We start from the raw sequence: 27,623 nt of genomic DNA, 5'->3' as shown, positions 1-27,623 counted from the left end.
CTGTAACTTCCAACCTAAGCTCAGACCCCTCTCCTCCTGGGGCAAAGTGGGTTCCGCTGCGGGCTGCTCGCCCTGCAGATTTCCTTTCCTGCCTGGATCACCGCTCAAGACTTGCTTCAGTGTGTCTGATAGAATTCTGTCTGCCCTTGTACTGGGAGCTCCACCGGGAGAGGGATGTGTCTTTGGGACTTTCTCGGGTGTCCCCAGCGCCTAGCCCAATGCCCAGGCACAGAGTAGACGCTCAATATATAGCTGCTGAATGAATGCACCAATCAACGAACGCCTTTGGACACCTCCAAGCCGATCACAGGTCTGGGATTCATCCTGTTGGCCCAGTGTGAATGCTGCCTTCTTGGGGAAGCCCTCCAGGGAAGCCCACGGTTTAGACGTCACATCGCATTCTCCACTGCCCACCTCCAGGGCTCTCGGTCCTCCCCCGAACCCACCCCACTCGGAGTGGCATTAGTGTAGAGCGGTGGACTTGCTGGGCTGTGTGTGTCCCACCCTCTGCATCCCGGGCAGGCGCAGCCAACTGTTCACCTGGGGGCGGAGGGGCGGGGGTGGGGAGGAGAATGAAAGAGTGAGTCTACTAGGCTTAGGCTGAGAGGCCGAGGCAGTCCAGGGAGTGGGGGTCGAAGGCGGCTAGCGGACGGGGCGGGCCGGGCCGGCTGTCTTCCCCTTTGCCCTTCGACCCAGGAAGCCGCTCACACCCGGCGGACACGCTCGGCCGCCCTATTGCTCCGTCCCGGCCCCCCCCCCCTCGGGGACTGCTCCTCACCCTGCTCGGCCTCCACCCCCACCCCAACTTCCCGCTCCAACGGCCCGGGAGAGGCGGGAGCGGGCCTGAGAGTGGCGCAATGACACTCCACACCAAGGGTCATTTGCTCTTTTTCCCCCACTGTGGCTAATTTATTTTAGAGCTCGGGGAGGAGAGGGGCGGGGCCGGGCCGGGCGGGTAGAGAGGAGGGGCCGGGCGAGCCCAGGGGAGGTGGGGGCGGGGCGGGGGCGAGGAGGGGAGGGCGGGGAAGCAGCCGGGGTGGAGAGGGCCGGGGAAGGGGCGGGAGTTGGGGGGAAGGGAGGGGCACGAGGTGAGGGGAGGAGCAGGGAAAGGGGAGGGGAGCAAAGGCCTGCGAGGGAGGGCGCTGGGGGCGGGCGAGGGGAGGCGGGGGTGGGGGTGGGGGTCCTGCCTGCGGGGGGAGCCGGGGCGGCCCCTTGTCCGGCCACCCCCACTGCCCAGTCCCGCTCCCGCCCGCGGCGGCCGCAGCAGCCGCAGCAGTAGCGGCTCCAGGATGGTGAGCGCCGCTGCCCCCCAGCCCCGGCCTGTCGCCCCCGGCCCGCGCCCCAGCCCCGGGGCCGGACGCCCCCCCAGGCCGCGCACACTCACCTAGGACCCGGCCGGGATGCCGAGGTACGGGGCCGCGGGCCCGGCGGGGGCAGGCACGGGAGCGCGCGGGCGGGCCGGGGTCAGGGGGTGGTGACCGTTCGTTCGGTCGGGGTGTCCGGAGCTTTGTCCGCGGGCGCGGGGCAGTGCGAGGGCCGGAGAGGGCGGGGGCTGCGGGGCGCGGGGTTCAACGAGGCGGGGGTCGAAGGGCAAGGCCAGCGAGAGACCCCAGCGGGTGCGTGGGAGCCGAGGGTCACTTCCCGGGGGGAGGGGGCGGGCAGAGAAGGGGCTCTCCTCTCCGCCGCCGATGGGCACCCTCTTCGCCGCCCCCTTTGGTGCGGAGGCTGCAGCAATAGCGAGCAGCAGGCTCTGGGGGGAGCCTGCGGGATTGGGGGTGGGGAACCAGAATTTGCGGGTTCGGGTCCCAGAAGGATCCAGTGTCCGGAGCCCGAGGGCCGGCCCGAGGCCCCTCCCACTCCGTCAGGTCTTTGTCCAGCGGCCCCTGTGTGTGAGGGAGGGGGGTGGGGACTGGGTTCCAGGCCCGGAGATTCCCCAGCATCGTGACGGGGCAGTGACAGGAGACTGAGGCCACTTCGGGCCCTGCGGGTCCTGCGTCCCTCACGCCCAACCCCTGCCTTTCTTCTCTTCTGGCCCGGGAGAGCATAGCCCCCATCTCAGAGTCAGGGTGTTGCAGGAAGCAACTTACCTTCACCCGTGCGCTACAGGCTGCGAGGGTGACCCTCTGAGCTCCCGGCCCTCTCTCCCGAGAGCCCTTTAAACTTCCCCACTCCAAGAGCCCTCTCTTGGTCTGTCTACACAGAGATTCCCTTGCTAAGGAACCCGCTCGATAGAGGTCCTCCGCTAGGGTTGGGCACACAGTAGGTGCTCAGCAAATGTAGGCCCCCTTCTCGGGCCCTGGGCGGAGGAGGCCTGGGAAGGGGTCTGCGCGGGGGCGAGTGTAAGTGGCCTGGAGTCTGCGTCCAGAGGCAGCCAGGAGCCCAGAGCGCAGCGGTGGGTGGACGGGTGGGTGGGCTGTTAAAGGGACGGTCACTAAATCAGGATTAGGCCGTGGGGCTGTCAGGCTGCCAGGCCCTGTCTCCATGGATACCTAATTTGGAGGAGAATAGAGGACGGAAGAATGTTTGTGTTGTCGTCCGCGCGGGCTGCCGCGGCTGAGCGGACTCCAGCCTTCGGCCAGGCAGCGAGGAATGGGGATCCGTTTCGAAGCCCACTCTGGGCTTCCGCGGGGCGGGAGAACTTCTCGGTTCTCGGGGCCCAGAGCCTTCCCTGTAGAGTCGCTGGAGTGGGCCAGGTGATGCAGTGGTCCAAGGAACTCTGACCCTGCCCAGGGGAGCCCCAGACCCTTCCAGAGCCCAACCTGAACCCCTGTGCATCGTCCTGGAAGCGGCCGGGCTGGGGTTCCTCAGAGCCCCCATCCCGGAGCTTCTAGCCGGGAGCAAGCGCGTCCTCCGCTGCGCTGTGACCCCGGAGGACGGACGCGCTGCGCGGCTCGTGGCTGAGCGCCGCGGGGACCCAGCCGCACGCCGGTACCCGGCGGCCGCCGGAGCGGCGGGGCAGGGGGCGGGACGGGACTTACTGGGGTGGGCGAGAAAGGGGCGGGGCCTACCGTCCAGCTTCGCTCCACCGGGTGACAGGCCTCGTAAATCCCCCTCTCCCATATTTAACGCCATTTCATTTATTTCCACTTGATTCCACGGGTGTCCTCAGCAACCACCCCTGTAAGGAGCGACCCTCGTGCCCTCCCTGTAATATCTTCTCGAGGAAAGCCCTCTTGCGCCAAAGGGAATTAGCTCTGTGGGGCAGCGGAGTTGCTCCGGGGGAGGCCCAATAACCCCCACTTTTCAGGGGGACCCCCGTCTCCTCAGGAGAAGAAGAGGAGAGCTGAGAGACACAGGGATGAGTTTGACCTCCGAGGGCCTGCGGGATTTTCGGGCTGTGGTGTAAGGGTGGGCTGGGCTGGGCTGGGCTGAGGATCCCATGAGTGGACAATTCCACTGCGCCGACTGGAGCGGGGCATGAGAGGGACCAGACCGGAGTGTGTTGTTCTCAGAGCCCTTTCCTGCCTTCCTCCTGGTCATCCATGGCCACAGCTTTTTATGGAGCAAGAATCCCCTCCCCTCCCCTCCCCTGCCTGGGCTGCAGCTTTATTGCTGAGACCTCAGACTCTCTCCACGCAATTTCACGCCTCTCTGCCTTTGCTCTGGCTGTTCCCTCGGCCAAATGCTTTCCCATTGTCCCTGTCTCTCCACAACCTCCTCATTCTTCAGGGCCCGACTCGGATGCCACACTTCCTCCATATACCCTCTCCAGAGCCCGCAGCTCTTGTCACTTGCTCCTCCCTACATGTTCTCCTAACCCTGCACCTGTGCCTCCTGTCAGCCTCTGAGGCTGAGTCCACACTAGGCTCTTCCTCCTGGAGGACAGGGGTGGAGCATATACTTCCCCGCGCCCTGTCCCCACTGGGGATGCCTGGCACCTTGTGGGTGCTCCATAAATATTTGTTGGCTGAATAAAAGGGGTTTTGTAAGGGCAGCCTGCAAAGCATGGCATCTGGACACTTCCAGGCAAATAACTCTGTGCTCCTGGGTGGGTGGAGACCCCTGGGTGGGTCTCTTCCTCCTCCTCATTTGCTGACCCTCCCCCATCCCCAAGTCCGGGGAGGACTTTGCCCCTTCCTTTCCCCACAGACCAGCATTCTTTCCCTGCCATTATCATCCTGTTAAACAGAGAGGCCAGTCAGGATCCATATGGATCACATTAACAATTGCTTATTATCTGGGCCAAGACTGCCCCCACTCTCCACCCCCAGCTCCTACTGCTGCAGTTGCTGGACCCTTAGGAGCCCAGCCTTCCCGCCTCCCCCTCCCCCCACCTCGGTCAGCCAGGGATCGCAGGGGACAGGCTGGTCTCCCTTGCTCTCCCTATGCCTTCTAGCAGAAGTTTGCTTCTTCTTGACTTGGCTGGCAGCTAATGACTCCTCTACCCGATTTAATGAAAACCAGGTTCTTTGCAGGAGCATGGCTCAGTGAGGTTCCAGGGCCGCTGTGGAGAGAGGTGGACCTGAGGCCGGGTACACCTGTGGTCCACAACACCGAGAGCCTCCGCCTTCCCGTGGTCAGAGGCTGTGGGCTGGGGTAAGCCCCACTAGGCCGACCATGGGGTATAGTGGTGCCTTCTGCCATCTCAGCCCTGGGCTGGCCCTGCTCCCTTTTTGGAGCTGGCAGGCTAGTGAAGAAGATCAAGGCAGGAGAGACCCTACAAGGCTATGTGGGTCCCAAGCCTTATGCTGCAGTCAAAGAAGCAAGAAATCTTAGAGTTTTCTAGAGTGGCTACTGAGGTTGGCCTTGAAGGATGAGGAGTGGAGTTTATGTTTAAATGCATGTAGCCCAAGAATACTAGGAATGGGAGGGGTCTTCAAGATTACCCAGTCCTGGGTCCATAACTTTTTTTTGATTTACAGACCCCTCAAAAGCCATCCCCAGAAAAATGCACTTCCATCACTCAATACTACACTTCGCTTTCTGCTTTAGAGGGTTCTTGGACCCCGTGACACCCATGGGAACCCTACATCAAGAAACCCTCACCCCAATCCAGACCCCCCTGAAGTGCTGAGAGCAGAGTGGGGCCTGCAGCCCAGCACTCCTGCCCTCCACTTGGTGCTGTCTCCATGGAAGGTTGACAGGATGAGCCAAGAGACCAGGGGTATCGGACGGAGCTGCTGGGCCAGCCTTTGAGTGGGAAAGGTTCACACTGCCTGGGTCGGGGTATGGGCTAGTCACCTCTGAATGTGTCACCTGGAGAGAGGAGGTCCAGGGGTTGTTTTGTTTTAGGACCCACTCATCCCCAGGAACAAGGATGAGTGGCAAGAGAGTCTAGCTCTTTTCTGAGTACTCTCTTAAGCGACTTGATGAATCATAGGTAATATTTACTTACATAGTGCTTATTAAATATTCTATATCTCATCTGAGAAATGGGACTAATCATGGTGCCCTCCTCATAAACATTATCGTGAGGATTAAATGAGGCAGGAGCCGGACGCCCTGAGTCCCAGTCTTGAAGGACTGTGGGCCTGTGAGGGCCTGGTCAGAAATGCAGGGGACAGTTCTCAGGGCTATACAGATCTCCCTTAACTTACGATGGGGTTATGTCCTGATAGAACCATCGTAAGTTAAAATTATTGTAAGTCAAAAACACATTTAATACACCTAGCCTACTGAACATCATAGCTTAGCCTAGCCTACCTTACAGGTGACTAGAAAACTTCCATTAGCTTACAGTTGGGCAAAATCATCAAACACAAAGCGTATTTTATAACGAAGTGTTCAAAATCTCATGTAAGTTATTGAAGACTGTACCGAAAGTGAAAAACAGAATGGCTTAATGGGTGCAAAATGGTTGTTTTGTATCAGTTGTTTACCCTCGTGGTGGCATGGCTGACTGGGAGCTGCGGCTCACTGCCACTGCCCAGCATCACGAGAGAGGATCCTACTGCATATTGATCGCTAGCCCGGGAAAAGATCAACATTCACAATTCAAAGTACGGTTTCTACTGAATGCGTATCGCACCATTGTAAAGTCAAAAAGTTGTAAGTCAAACCATCGTGAGTTGGGACCGTCTCTGATTGCTGATGATGTTGACATTTTCCTGCTTGGGCCAGCCAAGGAGAAGGGATTGCAGTGGGAGCCATCCAGGTGCCTGGCTCTCTTTTCCTTTAGTACGGAGGCGTGGACAGTCAGCCTTTGCAATTCACCTTGGGGACTGGTGGTGGGGTGGGGTGTTCTCAGTGAATGGGAGCGTTAGGCAGTGGCCTCGGACCAACCTCCGTAGGCCCCAATCCCAATTTATGATGACCAATCATGCGCCCTACCCGAGGGGCCAAGCCCTGGGCTGCAATGACCCTGCCACTAATCAGGTCTAATTGCCCTGGACAAGTCACATACTCTGTTTGTGTCTCGATGTGTTCATCTGCAAAATGGGGGTAAGAACACTAGTGCGTGAGTTCATAGGTGATAGAGGTGTTGGTTTCACATAGTGTGTCCTTTGTCTCTGAAGTATATGCCTACCTCTGGTGACCCACTCGGTGATTCAGAACCCACTGCAGAGAACCAACTCCCAACATAGGAGCAAGGAGAAAGAGGGGACATGTGTGTGAAAGTTCTGGCCCAGGGCAGGGCTTGCCCAGGTCATCTTTGAAGCTCTCTCCAAAGTAGATAGAGTCAGGGCAGGAGCGGGGCTCAGGAGGTGGGTGAGAGGGGAGCCAGCTTGGCTACCTCTGGAATCCAGGAGGTGGAAGCTGCCTCCCCCCTGCCTCCCCTCACCGCCTGGCAGATTCAGGCCACCTGATCCCCTGCCCAGTGCTGGAATTAATCAATCGGGGATGGATGGGAAGATGTGGCAAAGAGGCTGCATTTTATTCTAACGAACCTGGGTCAAGCACCTGCTGGGTGCTGGCACTGTGCCAGGTCCTGGGCATATCTCAGCGAGGTTCCAGACGGTGCCCAGCCAGTGCTGGGATTCCTGGGCCCCTGAGACTCCCCACACACTCCCCAGGCACCTACCTACCAGCCCCTGAGTGGGGCTTTCCTGCCTCGGATCTTCCATAACAACCCTCGGCTTCCCATGTGGCCTGGAAGGAGCAGAGCGCATCCTTAGCCCTGGCGCTGTTTGCTTTGCTACAGGCACCCCCGTGAAGCACTGCTGCACTCACCTCACACTCAGCAGGGCCCTGAGCCAGGCCCAGATACTTTATGTGGGCAGGCTTTCATCCAACAAGCATTATTTCTTAAATTTATTTCTTTATTTATGGCTGTGTTGGGTCTTCGTTTCTGTGCGAGGGCTTTCTCTAGTTGCAGCAAGCAGGGGCCACTCTTCATCGCTGTGCGCGGGCCTCTCACTATCGCGGCTTCTCTTGTTACGGAGCACAGGCTCCAGACGCGCAGGCTCAGTAGTTGTGGCTCACGGGCCCAGTCGCTCCGCGGCATGTGGGATCTTCCCAGACCAGGGCTCGAACCCGTGTCCCCTGCATTGGCAGGCGGATTCTCAACCACTGCGCCACCAGGGAAGCCCCAACAACAAGCATTATTTCTGATGTGGTCCCACTTTCCAGGAGCTTACAAGACAGTCAAGGACCAGAGAATAGGCAAAAGGACAGGCTAAGCTTTCAGAACCGCTCTCCTTGTTTTCCCTGCGTAGGAGGGAGCCTCCGAAGGCGCTTGAGCTGGGGAGCGGTGGACAGGACCCAGGATGGGATGGAGAGGAGAGACTTGGGAAAAGACCACTTCCTTCACAGCAGGGCCTTGCATCTTCGGCAGAGTCCCGAGGAGACTTCTTTTTCCCGAGGGAGGCTGTTCATAGGTGACAGAGGCCCCAGTTCGGGCTCTTCCTCTCCTCTCTGCAATTTTTCTGGGTCATCCCCACTTACATGTCTAATAGGCACTGCAAACCCAACAAGTCTAAAAACTGAACTCCTGACCACCCCACCCCGATGAGGCAGCTCCATCTTTTTGACAGTGGGAATTAGGAAACTGGGAGAGTCCACCTGCTGCTGACTGGCCTGTTGGGCCCTTGGATGCTTGAGAGTCTGGGGTGTTTTTTCTTCTTTCCAGGCCAGTGGGGAAAGAAAACTGGCGAGATTCGGGTTATACTGCAAAAAGACACCTCCCCCTGCCTCATGTTCTTCCACATCTACCCGGTCTACCTGGAGGTTTCTGTTGGGGCAGAGGGGCTCCAGTGGGACTTTGGCCACCAGGGGGGATCGCCCCTCCCACCCAGCTCCTCAGAGAGACAGCGGTCATTGGTGGCCAGATGCTCACCCCTCTAGGAAGGGGCTCCTTTTCCAGGTGACCTGTGTTCTATGTGGGATGGCCATTCTCCTGTCACCATCTTCCATACTGTAGCCCTCTCGGGTCAGAGTTTTGGGGTTTGAGCCCCTTATTGGGAAAGATGGAGCTGCCTCATCGGGGTGGGGAGGTCAGGAGTTCAGTTTTTAGACTTGTTGGGTTTGCAGTGCCTATTAGACATGTAAGTGGGGATGACCCAGAAAAATTGCAGAGAGGAGAGGAAGAGCCCATCAACCTGCCCAAGAGTGCCCCTCCCTGTAGACAGCCTCTCGTGTTGAATGCCTCTACTGATGGGGAGCTTATCACTTCCAGAGACAACCTACATGTTCTCAGACAGCTAACATTAAGCCAAAAATCTTTCATGGCAGATTCACCTCATTCGAGGATGGGGTGGGGGGGAGCCGAGGGCCTGCACAGAGCTGCCACCCAGCACCGTGTCCTAGCTTGGTGACTTCGACAAGTTAACTATGCCTCAGTTTCCTCCTCTGTAACATGGGAGTAACAGTCATACTTCCTTCCTGGGGTTATTGTGAGGATTACATGAGCTCATGTGCTTACAGCAGTGCTTGGCACACGTGCTGGGGTCCCAGACCGGAGCAGACAGGAGTTGCTGTGGTTGTTTGGTTTTTGCCCAGCACCATCCCTCCCCCCGATTTCTCTTTCTGTTCCTGTGGCCCCGCAGGTGTAGGGGGCCACCCCCTCGAGGACAGCCCTGCCCACTCACGCCCAGGTAGACCGGCCAGGCTGCATAGCTGGAGTTACTCAGCTCGGCTCCCCCAGGGCTGGGAAGGGAGTAGGAGGGGGCAGAGGCAGCTGCTGGGGAAGCCTGGGTAGGCTGCCTGGGCCTGCTCCCTTACCGCTGCTCTGCTCTGGCCCTGTGCGGGGTGTCTCTCACACACCCCTATGCACGGGGAGGGGGGTATATTTGGGGCCTGGGAACATAGGATCACACAGACTTTAAAGCTTAAGCCTTTTGGAGGTCACATGCCACCCAAACTGACTCAAGTCAACCTTGGATCCTAAGCTTGGCTGGGGGGAAGGGGGTGGAGTCTGAGAGGGGGCCTTTGTCTCTTGGGCTAAACACCCATGATCCGTGATCCCGGAGGAGCTCATGAATAGCGTTGTATTCCAATGTTATTAATTCCCTGTGTAGCCCCATGTATTGAATATTTTAAGAATTCTACCCCCTCCCCAGGTTTATTAAGGTATAATTGACAAAGTAGTCCCATGTATTATTTGTTTCTTAATTGAGGTATAATTGACATATAACATTAGTTTCAGGTGTACAACATAATGATTTGATTTTCGTATATAGTATGAAATGGTCACCACAATAAGTCTAGCTAACATCTGTCACGATATATAGTTACACCTTTTTCTTCTCTTGTGTATTTTTATCTTATGCACTGACAAATACTTTTGAGAACAGGCCACAGGTTTACTAGATTGCACAAGGGGCCTACGACTGAACACTGGTCAAGAGCCCTGACCTCTTCCCCCTCCCACAGCCATGCAGGGCCAAGTCCCAAGGGACGAGGGCCCCCAGATGCAGATCCACGAGGAGACAGGCACTGGGAGGGTCTCACCCAGCCCCGGGGAGCAGGCCAGTAACCTCAGTGACCACAGCCTCCTCCACCAGTGCCCGCTGCTGTCCCCACTCTGTGTTGAGAAGCCGAGTGCTCCCCAAGATTCCCAGGGACAGGAAAAGTGTGGCTCGGGAGGAAGTTGGGTCTGGCAGGGCGGGTTCTCAAGAGGGACCTGAAGGGACATGTGACATTATCTGGGCATTTTCTAAGTTGGACAGAGGGCAGAGAGGGGGCAGGCCCCGGGGCTCCTCCTTCTACTGGCAGAGGAGGAGTGGGTGAGAGGTGCTCCAGGACACAGGGCAGCAGGGCCAGGGGTCAGGCAGGACGTCCAGGGAAGCCGTGGGCTTCAGCCGTGGAGCTCAGTTCTCAGTTACCCCCACGGTCCCACCCAGCAGTCGAGAGGGGCAGGACAGGGGCCTTACACTGCAGGGTGATGCCTCCGCTCTGGGGCCCAGCTTGGAAAATGCCCTTCTCTCCTAGGGGTCTCTCGAGCGCATTGGATCCTTTTGGCGCCAGAGAGTCTCCCCGACCCCGCCTTTTTCAGGCTGAAGTGCCTGGCCAGGCCTCTTGGGAGCCAAGTCAGAGCCAGGCCTGGTGTCTTGCCCCAACCCCTGGCTCCCTCCAGCCATTCTTGAGAGTACCACCCTTCCTTCACTGCCCTCGTGCCAGCCTGGGGGCATGCTGGGACATGCTGGTTCCCCCATTTCACGCAGGAGGAAACAGAGAGGTTGAGACACTTGCCCCACATCTCAGAGGCTGACCCACTCCCTGCATCATCTGAGCCCTAGGAAGGAGGTGGGACTGTGACCTCCAGATGGACCCCTGGGCTTGCCAGGTGGGCTCAGAGACCCCCAGCCCCAGGTCAGTCTTCAGACACCTGCCTAACTGAAGTCACCAGTGAGTCCAGGCTGCATTTGAGGGTCCCTGGGAGCAGCCAGTGAAGGTGAGGAAAGGAGGAAGAAGGGAAGGAGTGTGTCCTGCTGTCCAGTGGGCTCGCACCATAAACCCCTCCTAGCAGTCTGTTGGGGGGACTCAATGACGTCATGGAGATCGAGCTCCGGGCCCAGGAGGCAATGTCCTCTGGGAGATAGCAGCCTGACCCACCAAGCCCTCCGGAAAGCATGGACATAGGGTGAGCCCTCCCTCCCTTTCTGTCCTGTCCCAGGGCCCAGCAGTTAAAGCCCCCACTGACCTGCTCCAACACAGCTCAGGTAGTGAGAAGAGGGCGTAGTAGGGTGGGCTGTGCTGCCCTTAATGCAGTTACCAGCCCCGAAGACTCGCTTTACTTGGCCTTGATGAAAATTCTACTTGCTCAGTAGGGCCACTCTCAAGCAGGCATGGAGAGAAGCCAATCAGCTTTGCTAACCTTCATTGAGGGCCGAGTGGCTGATAGCTCAGAATCTCCCGGAGCTGTAGGTAGTTTAAAAGAGGATGCCTGTTAACCAGCATGGTTTTCTGTTACTGAAATTTCAGGCAGCCTAAATAAAGCAAACAAAATCGAGGTAGGTGGAGACAAATTGAGTTCTCTTTGGGGGAAGGGGGAAGGGTGATAACTAGGCCAGTTCTCCCTACCTGCTGTCTCCAGGGAGATAGATGAGTTGGGGATAGGAAACCCGTATTCCTTGCCCTGTGTTTCTGGATATCTTCCCAGCCTGCGGAAGGGGTGAAATTGTGTGGCTGGAAGGAAAGGGCTTAGAGCATCTCCCAGCAGCTACAGCCACCAGGATGAGGGTCAAGAGAAAACATGGAGGGGCTGTCGGAAAGAAGGGAGTGGGCAGGAGAGTAGGGCTTCGGAGCTGGAAAAGTGATTAGCAGCTCTGATGAGGCTGAAGTCAGCCCCGGCAGCCCTGGGGCAGCACAGGAGAGAAGAAGAGCTGTCATTCAGAGGGCAGACCTGACGAGTCCCACCAAAGGCAGCCAGATCACAGTGGGTACAGGCAGGTCCCCAAGCCCTGGGAATGGGTGTGCCTCATGGGGATCGGGGATGGGACTGAGTCTGCAGATAAAGCGTTGGCTGCCTGTGTCCTGGGTCTGGCACCCCAGCACCTTCTGCAAGAGAGGGGAAAGCCCAGGAGCCTTGCCCAAGTTCCTAGGGGAGTAGATGGGCCGTTTGATCAGTGAGTGTGTAAATTGGGATTTTATGGATCGCTTATTCACTGCTGGAGCTGGGGCCCCCAAATTCCTCTGTGCCCCAGAATGCTTAATTTAGTCCTGAGCTTTCCTCTGGGAGAGGAGGGAGGACAGCTCCCCACAGGCCCCCCTCCCCTCCTGCTGTGTCTCCTCCCAAGGCCCCAGGCTTTGTCATTGCAGGTTGAGCGGTTCAAATGTGCTAATACACTCCCTGGGGGCCGCTGGGCAGTGGGACTTACCCTTCAGTGCTGTGATTGGCTAGAAAGACCATGGGAGGGAGTTCATGGCAGCAGCTGGGAGTGTGTGTGTGTGTGTGTGTGTGTGTGTGTGTGTGTGTGTGCGCGTGCGCACGCGCGAGCGCGCACACGCGCTGTGCGCCTGTTTGGGGGGGTGGTTTGAGGGAGGCTGTCCATCCTGCTTAGACCACTGGGCAGAGACAAAGGATCTTCATCTAGCCCGCAACGAGGATTAAGTCCAGAATAAGCCACGTCCCTACCTGGTCAAGCTGGTTAGGGAGCCCACCTGTCCATCTTTACACCCTCTTATTACCTCTTGACGTGGTGGGACTTATTCAGTGTGCGCTGAATGGATGGATGGATGAGTGACCACATGACTGACTGCATTTTTAACTGGGGTTGTGTCTGCTGGAATAATCCAGCATCTACAGATTCCTAAATCTCCCACTAAGATTCCTAAGTACCCCCCCTTCTCTCACTGCTGACACAAGGGCGGGCATGAAGGACTGGCCAGGCCTCAGGGGACACAGCTGTGACCCCCAGACTCTGTTGCACTGGAGAGTGCTTTCACAGTGGTCACGTTTTCCCCTGCCGGCCCCCATCTGTCCATGGGATTTGATGAGGATGAGGATGGTAGGCGAGGGGGGATGGGTGTTGAGCAGCTGAGGGGGGAGGGAAGGAAGCACAGCCTGAAGGGCCAGATGACAAACTGCCCTGTCCTACTGTCCTCTCCTCTTCAGCCTGCCCCTCCTCTGCTGGTGGCAGGCGGGACAGGCTGGGCTGGCGGGGAGTGGTGGGTTCAGCTCGTCTGCCCTCCCTCCCTGGCTCCTGGGGAAGCTGGAGTCCTGAGGAACAGAATCCGAGTCCTAGGGATGTCTTACCTGGAGACCCTAAGAAATGAGACTCCATTCAAGTTCAAGAGAAAGCGGCGGAGGCTGCAGCTGTAGCGGGAGGCACCCCGGCTGCAGAAGCAAGTCCCGGCTGGAATGAGAGCAGCACTGTGCCGTGGAACTTTCTGCAGTGATAGGGGTGCTCTGTGTCCGCGCTGACCATGCAGGTGCCACTACCCCATGTGACTAGTGAGAGCTTGGAGTGTGGCTAGTGCTGTCGAGGAAATTCCTTTAATTGAATGTCACTTTAATCATACATTTTTTATTTTTAAATAATTAATAAGTAATCATAAGTGATTTAATTTTAAATAATTAGTACCTTTTAATGAATTTAAATAGCTCCCTGTGGCTAGCAGCTGCGATGTGGGCAGCACAGGATTAGAGGCTGTGTTCAGAGGTGGAAGCCAGGCTCTTGGGTGCAGATCCCTTCCTGCCTGTGTGACCTTAGACGGGGTTCTTTGCAGCGTGCGGTGCCCCCTCCCCAGTCTGTCAGAGCACCCCGGCCCCAATGCGGGTGGGTGACTGAGCGGCCCTTAAGAGGTCCTGGCCGGTGAGGGGGCCCAATACCCAGGGACAGACCAACAGCCCAGGGTGGGAAAGGAGTGGCTGTATAGAGCTCTAGACTTTGAAGTGTCTTAGAACTTCCTTGGGGGTGTCAGTCCTAGAAGGCTTCCTGGAAGAGGGGGTGGGGAGCAGGCTTGGGCTGGAGCTGTGCCTGAGAGCCTAGCCCTGAGGGGGCCCTGTGTTTGGCACCCAGGCACCTTGGCCAAGGCTGAGATAGGGAGGGGCTGGCAGCATGGACTAAGAATCTCAGCTTCCCCTCTTACTAGCTGTTGTGACCTTGGGAGAATCACTCCCCCTTCTCTGAGCCTCCATTTCCTCTTCTGTAAAATGGGGAGAATATGTTTATCTAGCAGGGAAGTCGAGAGGATGAAACTGAATGGTAATTATTCAAGTTCTCTGCAAACACTAGAAGGCTGGGAGAAAGGGAAGGTTTATCCTCAAGGGTGCTCGGCCCCTGGCCTGGCCTCTCAAGACGACAACAGATGGTCACAGCTTGTCTGTGGCCCTGACCGCGGACACAAGCAGGGATTTCTGCACTCTCCCCTCCCCCCAGCGCGTGTGCACACACACAGCCCAGATGGGGGCTGCTTGGCCAGCCTCCTGCTGTTTGGCATTTGACATATGAGGAGTCCGGGGCCAGAGCACACCCGACACCCCCTGCCACCCCCATCCCAGAGAGGAGCCAGACTGGCGGGGAGGCCTTACTACCTTGAGGAAGCAGGATCCCAAGGGCCCTGATCTCTTTACCATGTGTCCGGTGGCCTTTGATGGGAATTCCATTGCCCCTTTTGTCCTCTCCCAGAGGCCTGGCTGGGGGAAGAGAGGAGGAGGAAGATGTTTTGGGGAAAAAGAAAAAAAAAAAAAGAAGGCCAGGTGGGGTCCCTGGGAGGCTGGGTGTCCTTCAGCTCCAGCCAGATCAGGGCTGGGTATTTCCTCTGGTGTTCACAGACACGGATTCCCCTTCCAGGCAATCCCTCCCCATCCACTCCTGAAGTAATTCCCTGGCTTTGCCTCTTGCCACCCTCAACAGCTCATGTGGGCTCAAATTTAGTCACCTGGATTTTTTTCTTTATTTGGACACAGAAGCACTTTCAAGCCTCTTTGCTCATCCATCCATCCATCCATCCATCCACTCTACAGAGTCTATTAAGAACTTACTGTGCGCTAGGTACTGTACTAGGTGCTTGGGATATGACAGTGAACAAAACCAAGTACCTGCTTTCTTGTAAGTTTCCAGTGGGTACAAGAAGATAAAGCAACAAGTAGGTCAGATTATGATGAGTGCTACAGAGGACATCAGGTTGGGGGGTCAGGGTCTGATGAGGTGACAGTTGAACAGAGGCCTGGAGTGAGTGAGGGTGTGAGCCGTGCAGAGATCTGGGGAAAGAGTGTCTCAGGCACAGAGTGCAGCAAGGCCAGGGCCTCTGAGGTGGGAGCAAAGCCAGTGTGCCGGGAGCAGTGAGGAAGCCAGTGTAACTGGAGGGGAGGTGCCAGGGGACAGTGGTGGGAGGGGAGGCCTGGAGGTGAGGGGAAGCAGATCGGTGGGATGAGGTCGGCTACTAGGGGGACCCTGGCTTTTATTCCCAGTGAGATAGGAGCCTCTGGAAGCTTCTGGGCAGAAGAATGACATGCTCAGACATGTTTTCAAAGGTCCTGTGGCTACTACGTTGCGACTAGAGAGTGGGGGACAAGAGTGGACATGGGGAGGGGAGAGTGGGAAGCTGCTGCCGTCCTCTGGGTAAGAGATGTCGCCGGAGTGGTGAGAGGTGGCTGCAGTTTGGATAGATTTGGAAGCCGGGGCCAGTCTGATTTGCTGGTCTGAGGTGTGAAGGAGAGAAGTTAGAGGTGACCCCCAGGTTTCTGGCCTGAGCACCTAGAAGGGATGAGGCTGCCATTTCCTGAGGTGGGGAGGACCCAGGGTGGGAGTAGTGGGTGGTGGGTAGGTCGGGGGTGGGTGAGAAAGTCCGAAGTTTGATTTTTGGACATGTCAATTATGTCCATTAAACATTTAAGCGGGGAGGGGTCAGGAAGAAGGTTGACTATGCCAGTGGGGTGTGCATGGGGGGGAACTAGGCTGGAGAATCCTCAGTGTACAGCCGATGGTCAAGGCCGTGAGCCTGGATGGGGTCTCCAAGGAATTAATGTGGAGAGAAGGCTCCAAGGACTGAGCCCTGGGCTCAGCAAGGCTCAGAGGGGAGGGGTGAAAGGAGGGTATGAAAGAGGTGGAGGAGGAGAGGGGGCGGGGCGCCCAGTGAAGAAGCTTCGGGAAGGAGGGGGGATCGGCTGAGTCCAATGCCGCTGAGCTGAGGACTGGCCATCTGACTGACTGTCAGACTTAACAGCACGCACGCAGACAGCTGGAACGCTGGGTGTGAAAGCCTGGATGGGGGGCGTTCAAGAGAGAATGGGAGGGGAGGAATCAGAACTTGTAGTATAGGCATCTTTTAAACTCTTTCTTGCTTTGTTTTGTTTTTTTATTTTGGTAAAAAGCAAGCAGAGTGCAATAGGATGTAGTTGGAAAGGGATAAAGAGATCCTCTTGAGCTCCCCCGACCCCAAGATGGGAAAAGGAGCAGCATGTTTGCGGGCTGATGAGGATGACCCAGTAGACGGGGAAACTGATCATGCAGGAGGGGGGAGAGTTGAGGGAACACAGTCCCTGAGCACTGAAAGGGGATGGGATCCAGGCGCAAGAGGAAGAACAGCCTGTGTTCTTCTTGCCAGGAGGGACTTTCTCCAGCTCTCCCCAAAAGGCAAGGGGTCAGTTAGGGCTGGAGTGGCCAAGGAGGATGCATGAAGGAGGAAGGACCTGCCATGGGCCTTGAAAGATGGGAAAGAGCTAGTTGGCACAGGGAGAGCTTTCCAGTGAGTGGACCTGGGTGAGCAAAGCCCTGTAGGCTGGAATGAGCAGGGCTGTTTTCCAGGTTTCTTTTGGCTCCGACCATTCCCACCTCCTGGCATGTGACCCCTTCCTCATCTCCCTATGGCTCTCCCTTCCCCCTTCCCCAGCTCCAGTTCTCCATTTTTCCAGCCAAGGAGTGAGTTTAGGGACATGGAGGGGAGTGTTGAGATCTGCTGGGTGGACCCCTGCTCCCCTCCAGGGTCTGCTCCTCAATTTGTATCCTTGCCTTACCAGAGCCTGTGGAGGTGCGAAAACGCTCGCCAGAAGGAGGAGGCCCTCTTTCTGACCTTGGGCAAGCAGGACCTCCTCCCTGGGACTCAGTTTTATCATCTGTAAATACTGTCTACTTAGGTGGGGTGTTAGGTGGTGAGTGATGACACGGATGTGCCAGCACTCCCTGCTCAGCTCGGCTGCGAACACACCCCAGTGCTTTCTGTCTGCAGAGACCCATTTTAGGTGCTGCTCTGATTCCCCACCGAAAATAGGCTCCACTGCCGCCCAACTGCCAGTATTAATTCTTTTCTTTTCTTTCTTGCTCTTTCATTCTTTCCTCCTCTTTCCTTCTCTTTCTTCCCTTCTTTCTTTCTCTTTCTCTCCATTCCTCTTCCTTTCCTTTCTCTTCTCTTCCCTTCCTACCTATGACCATAACCACTTTCACCTTATCTTCCCTGTGAGATGGTAGAGTTGCAAGGAAGGGTTTGATCCAGTTGTGCCCCTGTGACAGCTGCTGCTCAGTGGCTGGCACTCTGAAGGTATACGAAAGTGTTTGCTGGCTGGACGGAAACAAGACAGTGAACCTGAAGAAAATGGGCTGCGGCCCTTGTGGCACAGAGTTTTGTAGCTGCCTCTCTGGCCTCCTCTGGTTCATCCCCTAAACACTTACTGAGCCCTACCCATGCTAGGCCCTGTGTCTAGGGCGGGGTGCTGGGGGTCCAGCTGTGCTGGGGGAACAGCTTCCTAGATAGTGGGTGCAAGGGCTGAGGCAGGTGACCTGTCCTGTCCTCCAGAGGCTCCCGGGTGCCCTCCCTCTCCTCTCCTCTTGCAGTAACTGGGGGTTGGCGCGAGGGGGCAGGGCCCAGTGGATGGGGGAACCGTCCCCTTCAAGCTCTGCCAGGCAGCCAGAGACCCCCCGGGGCATCAGTTGTGAGCGGGAGACAAAAAGCCTGGGACAAAAGGCCTGTGGGAGCCGTGGTGAATAGATTAATGAGATTTCCATACGAGGCCCAACAATGGGATTCTCCACTCCAGCCCCTTTGTCCCAGGCTGAGATAATGGAGCCCGAGGAGCTGGCCCAGGAGGGTGACATCGGCCCTTCTCCACCCAGGCCTGGAGCCGCCACACAGCTGCCCCTCCTTCCTGCCCCGCCCCCAGCCCTGTGGGTCAGGGAATTCTGAACCAGAGAACTTCTGTGAGATGGGGAGGGCGTGTTAGGGGCCCCCTTAGGGAGTCGGAAGGGGGTGTTGACACGGCACGGTTGGGGTCCCTTCCCACCTCAGCCTGTATAAAACTCATTTAAAGGGTTCCTAGTGAGAGCGAGTTTGCTGTCCATCATCTACACCATCTCATTTGACAGCTGAAGAAAGTGAGGCTTGGAGAGGTTGGGTGTCTTGCCCGTGGTCACACAGGGACAGCTCAGGGTGTCTGCTGCCTCTAGATGTCAGAGTGAGGGTGGAGGGTTGTGTGAGGGAGAGACACTCTCCCCCTGCGTGTCCCCCTTTCTCTCACACTGCTTCACTTCCAACACCAGCCAGTTCTGGGACACCAGCTGGGTGTCCTACACATTTAACTCAATTCTGACACAATCTACTGGAGTTAGCGGCAGCTCCCACCGGTTAAGGGCCCAGTCCTACAAGACTGCCCCCTTCAGATGCCAATCACGAGTCTGGGCTGTTACCTGTGCTTCTGACCAATGGAGTGTAAATCAGAGGTTCCCATGACCCCCTCCTCCAGTTCAATTAATTTGCTAGAGTTGCTCACGGAGCTCAAGAAACCAGTTTACTTACTAGATTATTGGTTTATTATAAAAGGATTTAAGTCAGGAACAGCTGGATGGAAGAGATGCAAAAGGCAGGTATATGGGAAGATGCATGGAGCTTCCATGCCCTTTCCCAGCAGCCACCCTCCCAGCACCTCCACGTGTTCGCCAACCCAGAAGCTCTCCCAACCCCGTCCTCTGGGGTTTTTGTGGAGGCCTCCTACACAGCCAACAGCGATTAAGCCATTGGCCACTGGCGATGGAGCTCAGTCTCCAGCCCCTCTCCTTTTCCTGGGAGGTGGGGTGGGGGGCGCTGAGAGTTCCAACCCTCTAATCATGGCTGCTTCCCCTTGCAACCAGCCTTCATCCTTAGGTTTCCTAGGAGCTTTCCAAAAATCACCTCATTAACATAAACTCAGGTGTGGTCGAAAGGGGCGTGTTAGGAATCACAGGACACCAATTTCATCTTTATTGCTCTGAAGCTATTTCAGGAACTCCGACAAGAGACCAACTATTATAATGAAAGATGCTCCCGTCACTCTTATGCTTAGGAAATTCCAAGGGTTTGGGGAGCTGTGAGTCAGGAACAGTGGATGAAGACTAAATATTGGGCTGGCCAGAAAGTTCGTTCGGTCTTTTCTGTAAGATGTTACAGAAAAATCCGAACGAATTCTTTGGCCAACCCATATATATTTCTTATCGTAAATCACACTATCACAGCCTGTGTTAGACCTGATGCACGGAGTGTCCTGGGCCTGGTCCACGGGGATCGGAGAGGCCCACGAGGACTGATATCAGTGCATTGAGTGCCTTGGCCATTTGTAAAGGCCCAATCACTTCCCTCTTTGATCCTGGAAGACTTCCTACAAATGAGGGGAGGGTTTTATAGGATTCTTTCCTCCCCTTCCATCCAGCAATTCTTTCTGTTACTATTTATTGACCACCTATGAGTTTAAAGGACTGCATTCTGTGTGTGGAGTCAAGTGGAGTTCCAGCCTCCAAGGGTCTGCAGAGAAAGAGCTGCTTCAGGAGCCTGACCTCCTTTGCTCCCCAAAGGGTGCAGTTTCAAAAAGTGGCGTTTTCTCCACAGAGTCCCAGCCACCCCCAGCGAAGGCCACACACCCAAATAAGGAACTGTCTGCCCAGCCTAGGGGTGTGAGTGCTTATCAGATGGCAAGGTTGTGGGGGGGAAGGGACAGTTCTACTTGGGCTGTTTTGCAGTGAGAGGGCACACATTCTTCTGCGTGTGGGGCGCAGTTAACTTGGGATCCCCCAGGGGGAGGTGCTTCCAACTGCAGGTTTGAAGGGTAAGCATACAGCACTTGAAGCATAGCCACATTCCCAGGTAAACACCGAAAACACGTTTCCTTAGGGCCAAGGAAACGAGCCTTGGTGGAGGCTGTGTCATGGCCTCAGGCTCTTCTCTGGCTGTAAGTACCAAGGGCTAGACTAGGGAGATAGTGCAGCCAAGAGGTCAGAGCCTGGGCCCTGTAGTTAGACTGCTGGGGTCTGAATCCTGCTCCCCTGGGTAACAGCTGTGTGACCTTAGGGATGTATTAATCTCTCTGTACCTCAGTCTCTTCATCTGCCAAATGGGGATGATGACAATAGTATTTCTCACTGGGCTGTTGTGAGGGCTACACAAGACAGTGCATAAAGCACAGAGAAGGGGCTGGCTCTGCCCCCAGTGGGGACAGAGAGGAAATGGCATAAGGACCAGTCTGTCATATCAGAGCTGGAACATTCTTCACATTCCCCCAACCCCAAGGGGAAGTGACTTGTTCGGATTCACTCAGCAAGGTTGGGCCACTGCTCAGGTTCCTAATTGTACCATTTATCATTCTACTTTATATCCGACGCTGGACTGTGTACTTATGTTATCTTTTTAAATCCTCATGGCCATTCTGCAAGGCATATGTTATGCCCTTTAACAGATGGAGAAATTGAGCTTCAGTGAGGTTAGGCAGCCTGCTCAGGCTCACGCCGTAAGTGTTTGAGCCTGGATTCAAACCCAGGTTTCTCTGATTCAAAACCCATACCTTCCCCCGAGTCCCCCAGGCCTTCCGTCATGTGTAGCTCAGCTGACGTAGGGACTGCAGTGTGCCCTATGAACCTGGGAAGGAGCTGGGGTCCCTCTCCAGGGGAGACCCCTCCAGCTCGTGCGGAAGGCTGACTAGCAGCAGCTTGGGCGGGCCACAGGCAGGCCCCGCTCCCCGTGTGAGAGGAGAGGGCTGTGACTGGCCTGAGGGTGAGGGTGAGGGCAGGGAGACTGCACGCTCTCCTCTGCTATCACTGCAGGCAGAGAGTGACGCTTGAGGGAAGAATGAAGGAGAAGGGCAAGAGCGATGGGCTGGTAGTTAGTGGGGGACTTAGGGTACAGGAAGTCTTTTTGAAAATGGGAAAGAATTAAGCTTGCTGTGGGGATGGAGCCAGGCCATGGTAGTGGGGAAGAATAGTTAATTAACGGGGCATGGTCCCAGCCTGGGCCAGATGGGGTCATGGGTTGGGGTGGAGGGACCCTCAGGCCGCCTGGCCTGCAAAATGGATGCAGATGTAGATAAAGGTGAAAATAGAAGGCCAGAGGTGAGGGAGACGTGCCCCTGGCGAAAATGGAAGAGAACGGCCTGAAGCGGAAGGCCAGTATCTGAGGGGATTGAGGGAAGAGACAATCTCAAAGTGGGTGGGATGAGCTGCGGTGGACAAGGGCCCCTTTGGGCAGGGGCTAGGAGAGCCTGGAAGGGGCTAAGCCCGGAGCAGATGAGATAGACGGGTGTGCAGCTGGGAGGACAGGTTTGGAGGGCCAGAGGTAGTGGGTTCCTGGAGTCCACAATGGCTGAGGTGGAGTGGTTCAATGCGGCCCAGGGCCTGAGTGCTTGGTCTGGAGAGTGGGGACCTGAGTGAAGGCGGCTGCAGGCCAGGGCAGGAGCTGGCTGAGAGGGGCAGGGAGGATACTGCATGACAGCGACGAGGAGGAACAGCGGATCTGGCAGTGGGTGAGGGAAATGTGTGTGAACAAGTCCAGACCCAGAGCTTTCCTTGCTGTGTCTATGTATGTCCTTCTGGGAGGGGCCACCCTTTACCCCCAGCATGCCCAGTTTAATAAGTTCAGGGAAAGTGCTCTCATCAAGTTCAAATCTCTTTCCCCTATATTAAGGAGCCAAAGCTCCTTATCTATATTCACAGATAATAGTGAATTTAAAAAAAACAGGTTTGGGGGGCTACATCATAACACAATTTTTGCATTTTTATGACTCTGACGTTACCACATATGACCCTGCAAGTAGAACCACTTGGGATTTCTGATATCCCAGGACGTTACCTCTTTGACAATAGGTAAAGCCTCTGTTCTTTGGAGACCCCTCAGTAGGAGCTGCATATCTGCATCCCTCAGACCTCACCCTCAGTTCTGCTGTCTCTGCTCTGCTCTCCCGCCATTGGTGGCCAGGATCACCTCTCAGATGGAGGCGAAACAAATCTAAGAACTCCTCTTTTAAAGATTTAGTATCCGTGGCTCATGCCTTCCCTAGGGCAGCGGGGATGAGAGTAAATAGTTTTATTTTCAAAGACTGTCCTCACCCACTGACATCAGGTTACAGCCATAAGAGGTGATACAGTCAGGCTGCTGCAAGTAAGGGCAACTGTGGAGAGCCTGAGAAGCGGTCTGATTACTTTCAGCCTCTTCTTCTACCACTCCCCCCACATATACCCACTTGCAAGGCTCCAGGGACCCAACAGTTCTTGGTGCTCCCCCTAGGCTTACAGCATATGGTTATGTAGGTTGTGCACTGCACAGGAGCCCTACTTCTAAAGGGGCACAGTTCACATCATAGACGTGGTAGATTTGTAGATTTATTATGATTTTCCAGAAGGTGGCAGTAAGGCATCTTGAAGGAGGAGAGAGGGCATATGAACTATTCCAGCCCTGGCTTTCTCAACGCACTGTGCTCTGCATCTTTGAAGGGGCTGGAACCCTCCAGCCGGTCTGGTCAGTTTTGGTCTCTCACCCTTCAAGGTCCAGCAAAGATACCCCTCCCTGGTGAGGCCTTCTCAACCAGGCATGGCACGTTCCCCCGAGCCCTAGAGCTCTTGGCACACACCTCTGTTTTCCCACCTCATAAAGGATGTTGTCTGTCTCCTCCACCTGGTTGAACCATCATATTCACCTTTCAACCTGCCCCCATGCCCAGCGCAGCTCTTAGTATGTGCTCAATAAAAAAATTTTTTTTTAAATTTTATTTATTTATGGCTGCGTTGGGTCTTCGTTGCTGCGCGCAGGCTTTCTCTAGTTACGGCGAGTGGGGGCTGCTCTTCGTCGCGGTGCGCGGGCTTCTCACTGCAGTGGCTTCTCTTGTTGCAGAGCATGGCCTCTAGGGCGCGCGGGCTTCAGTAGTTGTGGCATGCAGGCTCAGTAGTTGTGGCTCGCAGGCTCTAGAGCGCAGGCTCAGTAGTTGTGGCACGCAGGCTTAGTTGCTCCGCGGCATGTGGGATCTTCCTGGACCAGGGCTCAAACCCATGTCCCCTGCATTGGTAGGCAGATTCTTAACCACTGTGCCACCAGGGAAGTCCCTCGATAAAATTTTGTTGAAGAAAGAATATTGAACCTGTAAGGTTAACTTGTCTTATCAAAAGCTTAGGTTTGAAAAATAATCATCAGCAAAAATCTTCTCTGGCATGTCATGGGCCCATTTAGTCTTTGAGGTGTTATCCTCGGATCAGGCCAACCAGTTGGAGCCATATGCCTGGAGAGTGCTGTTCCCCAGGCCTTGAATCCCTTTTACCAGTGTGGCCCACGCCTGGACTGGTGCTGAGGGACAGTGTACAAAACAGCCATGTTAACACTTCTGCCGTGTTTATGGCACGGCCACTGAAGAGGCCACTTTTATTACATCTCACCGGTCGGCTTCCTGAGGTCCATGAAAAAAAGTTCCATGATCTCTATGCCAGGAACATTTTTGCTTCTTTTGAGTATGATGGTGTTTTTTTTTTTACTTTGCAAGGTGAGTTATTTGGTTCCTGGGAAGCTCAGAGACAAATTTGTGACCCACTTTCTATGATGTGCACTAACTTCACACTGCTGTGAACTAACTTTGTCCCATCTTCTCTAGAAGACATATATGTCTTTTCTAAACAAACTTTTTGTACTGTGGTGTAACATTTTGTGAACGAGGCAGGTGGCAGCACCTGCTCTGGGCACCCAGTCGTCATGGGCAGAATTGGGTCTGGAACCCAGGTGCTCTAACTTCATCAGGTAGAGACTAAAAGAAACCAAGTAGAAAGGAAGTGAATGCTTCTGGGTCAGCCTCTGGGGTTTCCCAGGGACGATATGGTGCTGCCACTGACACTGGCATCCCTCACTTCAGGCCCAAAGGGATCCCTGGAGCCTCAGGGAAGGCTAAGGTGAACAGAGCACTTAGGACTATCAGACTGCGGGGCCACCGCTAGGCCAGGGGCCTTTACACAACCCCAGTGCCCCTGTAGTGCCTAGCACATGGTGGGTGTGCAGCAAATATCTGTTACTGAATGAGCCCCACCTGGGTTTGACTACTCCCAGGGCTGGGGGTGGGGGAAGGGAGGACTACCCATTGCCTGACCCTTCACTACAACAGGTCTAAAAGTAAGGGCCATGTGTCCTAGAGGGCAGGGCTGGAGGGGCCAGGACAAAACAATAGTTGTCACCTAGAAGGTGAAGTTAGGGCCAAACATGTCATTTTCAGATCCATCTTGGATCTGCGGAAAGTATCTTCAGATAACTTTAATTGTGGGACATGAGGAACAAGTCAAATATGGTGTTTCTGGTGCCAGAAGACAGCCTGGGGAGGGTGGAACGGTGTGGGTGGATGCCGGAAAACCAACCTGTCCCAAGCTAAGGTTTAAGAAGATCGGCCTGTGGCTGGCAGTCGACGGGTTCTCAGAGGCTCTGCAGGGTCTCACTAGACTCTCCTCTCTCTTGCCTGAAGCTCTGTCGAAGATGCACTGGACACCGGAACACGCCCAGCCCCTCAACCAGTGGCCAGAGCAGCACCTGGACGTCTCCTCCACCACCCCGTCGCCGGCCCACAAGTTGGAGTTGCCCCCCGGGGGTCGCCAGCGCTGCCACTATGCTTGGGCACACGACGACATCTCTGCCCTCACTGCCTCCAACCTCCTCAAGCGCTACGCAGAGAAGTACTCGGGGGTCCTGGACTCGCCTTACGAGCGCCCCACCCTGGGCGGCTACGGCGACGCCGCCTTCCTCAACGGCGCCAAGGGGGACCCCGAGCCCTGGCCGGGGCCGGAGACCCCCTACCCCTTGGCCTCGCTCCACGAGGGCCTCCCGGGAACCAAGTCGGGCACTGGGGGCGGCTCCGGGGGCCTCGGGGGTTCCCCGGTTTTAGCCGGTAACCTGCCTGAACCCCTCTACGCCGGCAACGCGTGCGGGGGCCCGTCGGCGGCGCCCGAGTACGCGGCGGGCTACGGCGGGGGATACCTGGCGCCCGGTTACTGTACGCAGACCGGCGCCGCGCTGCCCCCGCCGCCCCCGGCCGCGCTCCTGCAGCCCCCGCCCCCGCCGGGCTACGGCCCCTCTGGGCCTCTGTACAACTACCCAGCGGGGGGCTACGCCGCGCAGCCGGGCTATGGGACCCTCCCACCGCCGCCCGCCCCGCCCCCGGCCCCCTACCTAACCTCGGGCTTGGCGGCGCCCACGCCCCTGCCCACGCCCGCCCCGTCCCGGCCACCGCCCTCCTCCTACGGCTTCCAGGGGGCCTCGGAGGCCGGGGTGTCGCTGAAGCGCAAGGCCGCCGACGAAGGCGCCGAGGGCCGCTACCGCAAGTACGCCTTCGAGCCCGCCAAGGCCCCGGCGGCCGACGGCGCCTCCTACCCCGCCGCGGACAACGGCGAGTGTCGGGGCAACGGGTTCCGGGCGAAGCCGCCGGGAGCGGCGGAGGAGGCATCAGGCAAGTACGGTGGCGGCGTCCCCCTCAAGGTCCTGGGCTCCCCCGTCTACGGCCCGCAACTCGAGCCCTTTGAGAAGTTTCCGGAGCGATCCCCGGCGCCGGCTCCCCGCGGGGGCTTCGCGGTGCCGTCGGGGGAGCCTCCCAAAGGTGTGGACCCGGGGGCCCTGGAGCTGGTGACCAGCAAGATGGTGGACTGCGGGCCGCCGGTGCAGTGGGCGGACGTGGCGGGCCAGGGCGCGCTCAAGGCGGCGCTGGAGGAGGAGCTGGTGTGGCCCCTGCTGAGGCCGCCCGCCTACCCCGGCAGCCCGCGCCCGCCGCGGACCGTGCTGCTCTTTGGGCCGCGGGGCGCCGGCAAAGCGCTGCTGGGTCGCTGCCTCGCCACACAGCTGGGCGCAACGCTGCTGCGCCTGCGCGGAGCCACGCTTGCCGCGCCGGGCTCTGCTGAGGGCGCGCGCCTCCTCCAGGCCGCCTTCGCGGCTGCGCGCTGCCGCCCGCCCGCCGTGCTCCTCATCAGCGAGGTGGACGCGCTGCTGTCGGCTCGGGAGGATGGCGCGACCGCCGCGGGCGCGCTGCAGGCGCCGCTCCTGGCCTGCCTGGACGGCGGCTGCGGCGCGGGAGCCGACGGCGTGCTGGTCGTGGGCACCACCTCGCGGCCCGCGGCCCTGGACGAGGCGACTCGCCGGCGCTTCGCTCTCCGCTTCTACGTGACGCTGCCCGACGGCCCGGCCCGCGGGCAGATCCTGCAGCGGGCGCTGGCCCAGCAGGGCTGCGCGCTGAGCGAGCGGGAGCTGGCGGCCCTGGTGCAGGGCACCCAGGGCTTCTCCGGGGGCGAGTTGGGGCAGCTGTGCCAGCAGGCGGCGGCCGGGGCGGGCCTCCCGGGGCTGCAGCGCCCCCTCTCCTACAAGGACTTGGAGGCGGCGCTGCCCAAGGTGGGCCCTAGGGCCTCGCCCAAGGAGCTGGACTCGTTCGTGGAGTGGGACAAAATGTACGGCTTCGGACACTGAAGGCGCTCCGTGAGGCCGCGGGAGCCGCCGCCCCCTCCCCGCCCCTCTGTTCGGGAGGGACGTCTTTAACCCCACCGGGCTGGGGGGTGCGGAGTGAGGGATATGGGGTGGGGGAGAGATGGGGGCTGCCGGTGGATGGTTTTTGTTCGTGGGAAGGAAAATGCTTCTGCTAGGCAGATAGATGCCGTATGCGCTGTGTACTCAGGTTTTTCCTATTTATTGTGGACGGGAAGCTCGCCATCTCCGCCCCGCGGACGGCCGGCCCGGGGGCCGAAGGAACTCCTGCTCTCTCGCCACAATCCTTTTGTCTCCTTGCTCTCTGAATGGCTCCCTCCCCCTCTTCCATTTCCCCCTTTCTCTGCGTTCGCGTAGTTTTCTTTCCCCGTCGCTTTGTCACTGACCATACCTCCCCCCCATCCCCCCGCCCCGCGCTGGCCCTGTTTCTCTTTTGCTTCTCCCTCCCCTGTCTCTCCATCTATCACCCTCTGTGCTTCTGTCTCCATCCCTTGCTCTCCAGCCCCTCTTGTCTCTTGGTCCCTCTCCCTGCCTTCTGTCCCTCACATTCAAAGACTGCAGTGTCCCTTTCAGGAGATATGGAGGTCTAGGGGCTGAAGAGGAGGGGTAGGGAGTCCCCTCCCACCCCGTATCCCTCACCCAGCTGAAACCTTGGGTCTGTGGGAGTCAAGCAGAAAAAAAAAAAAAAAAAAAAAAAGAAAAGAAAAAAGAAAAAAACACCCAAAGAAGGGTTTTTTGTTGTTGTTTGTTTTTGAGGGGGGAAATCCCAGAAATGTAGCTTGTTTAATATTTTAGGCCTCTTATTTTTGTAAGATGTGTAGAATTTGCTGTTTTTCTTTTTCTTTTGACAACTCAGGAAGAAACTGACCTCAGAAAGAATGTTAGATTTTGGCTGCTCTCCTGTGTGTCCCCCCCCCCACCCCTTCACCCCCAGGGAAGCAAGTTCTCCCAGAAGACTCAGAAAGTGAGACCTTTCTGAGTGGGGAAGAGGAGAGGAAGACCCAGAGGCCACACTTAAACCCCTGTGCTTCTTGGGACAGAAGCAGAATGTATTGCTAGGGCTTCCTGCTCAGGTCCAAGGTTGTAGGTAGGGGTGAGGGGGATTGGGTTGTGGAACTTGGGAGGAGGTGGGTCTTGTTCCCTTC

The 27,623-nt window shown here is 57.0% G+C and overlaps 1 protein-coding gene across 1 annotated transcript; it reads left to right on the top strand.

The window, feature by feature from the left end:
* The first annotated feature begins 1,223 nt into the window (after positions 1–1,223).
* Positions 1,224–27,127, top strand: FIGNL2 (fidgetin like 2). The gene is made up of 2 exons (XM_036864807.1): positions 1,224–1,408; positions 24,482–27,127. Exon 2 carries the CDS (start codon positions 24,493–24,495, stop codon positions 26,461–26,463), a length of 1,971 nt encoding a protein of 656 aa, XP_036720702.1. The 5' UTR covers positions 1,224–1,408; positions 24,482–24,492; the 3' UTR covers positions 26,464–27,127.
* Positions 27,128–27,623: the final 496 nt, after the last annotated feature.

Source organism: Balaenoptera musculus, chromosome 10, assembly GCF_009873245.2.
Source record: "Balaenoptera musculus isolate JJ_BM4_2016_0621 chromosome 10, mBalMus1.pri.v3, whole genome shotgun sequence".
Taxonomy (NCBI): Eukaryota; Metazoa; Chordata; class Mammalia; order Artiodactyla; family Balaenopteridae; genus Balaenoptera; species Balaenoptera musculus.
This window is presented reverse-complemented; position numbering and strand designations above follow the sequence as displayed.

Excerpts from the sequence above, each read along its gene's own strand:
- FIGNL2 (XM_036864807.1), top strand. The coding sequence starts at position 24,493 with ATGCACTGGACACCGGAACACGCCCAGCCCCTCAACCAGTGGCCAGAG.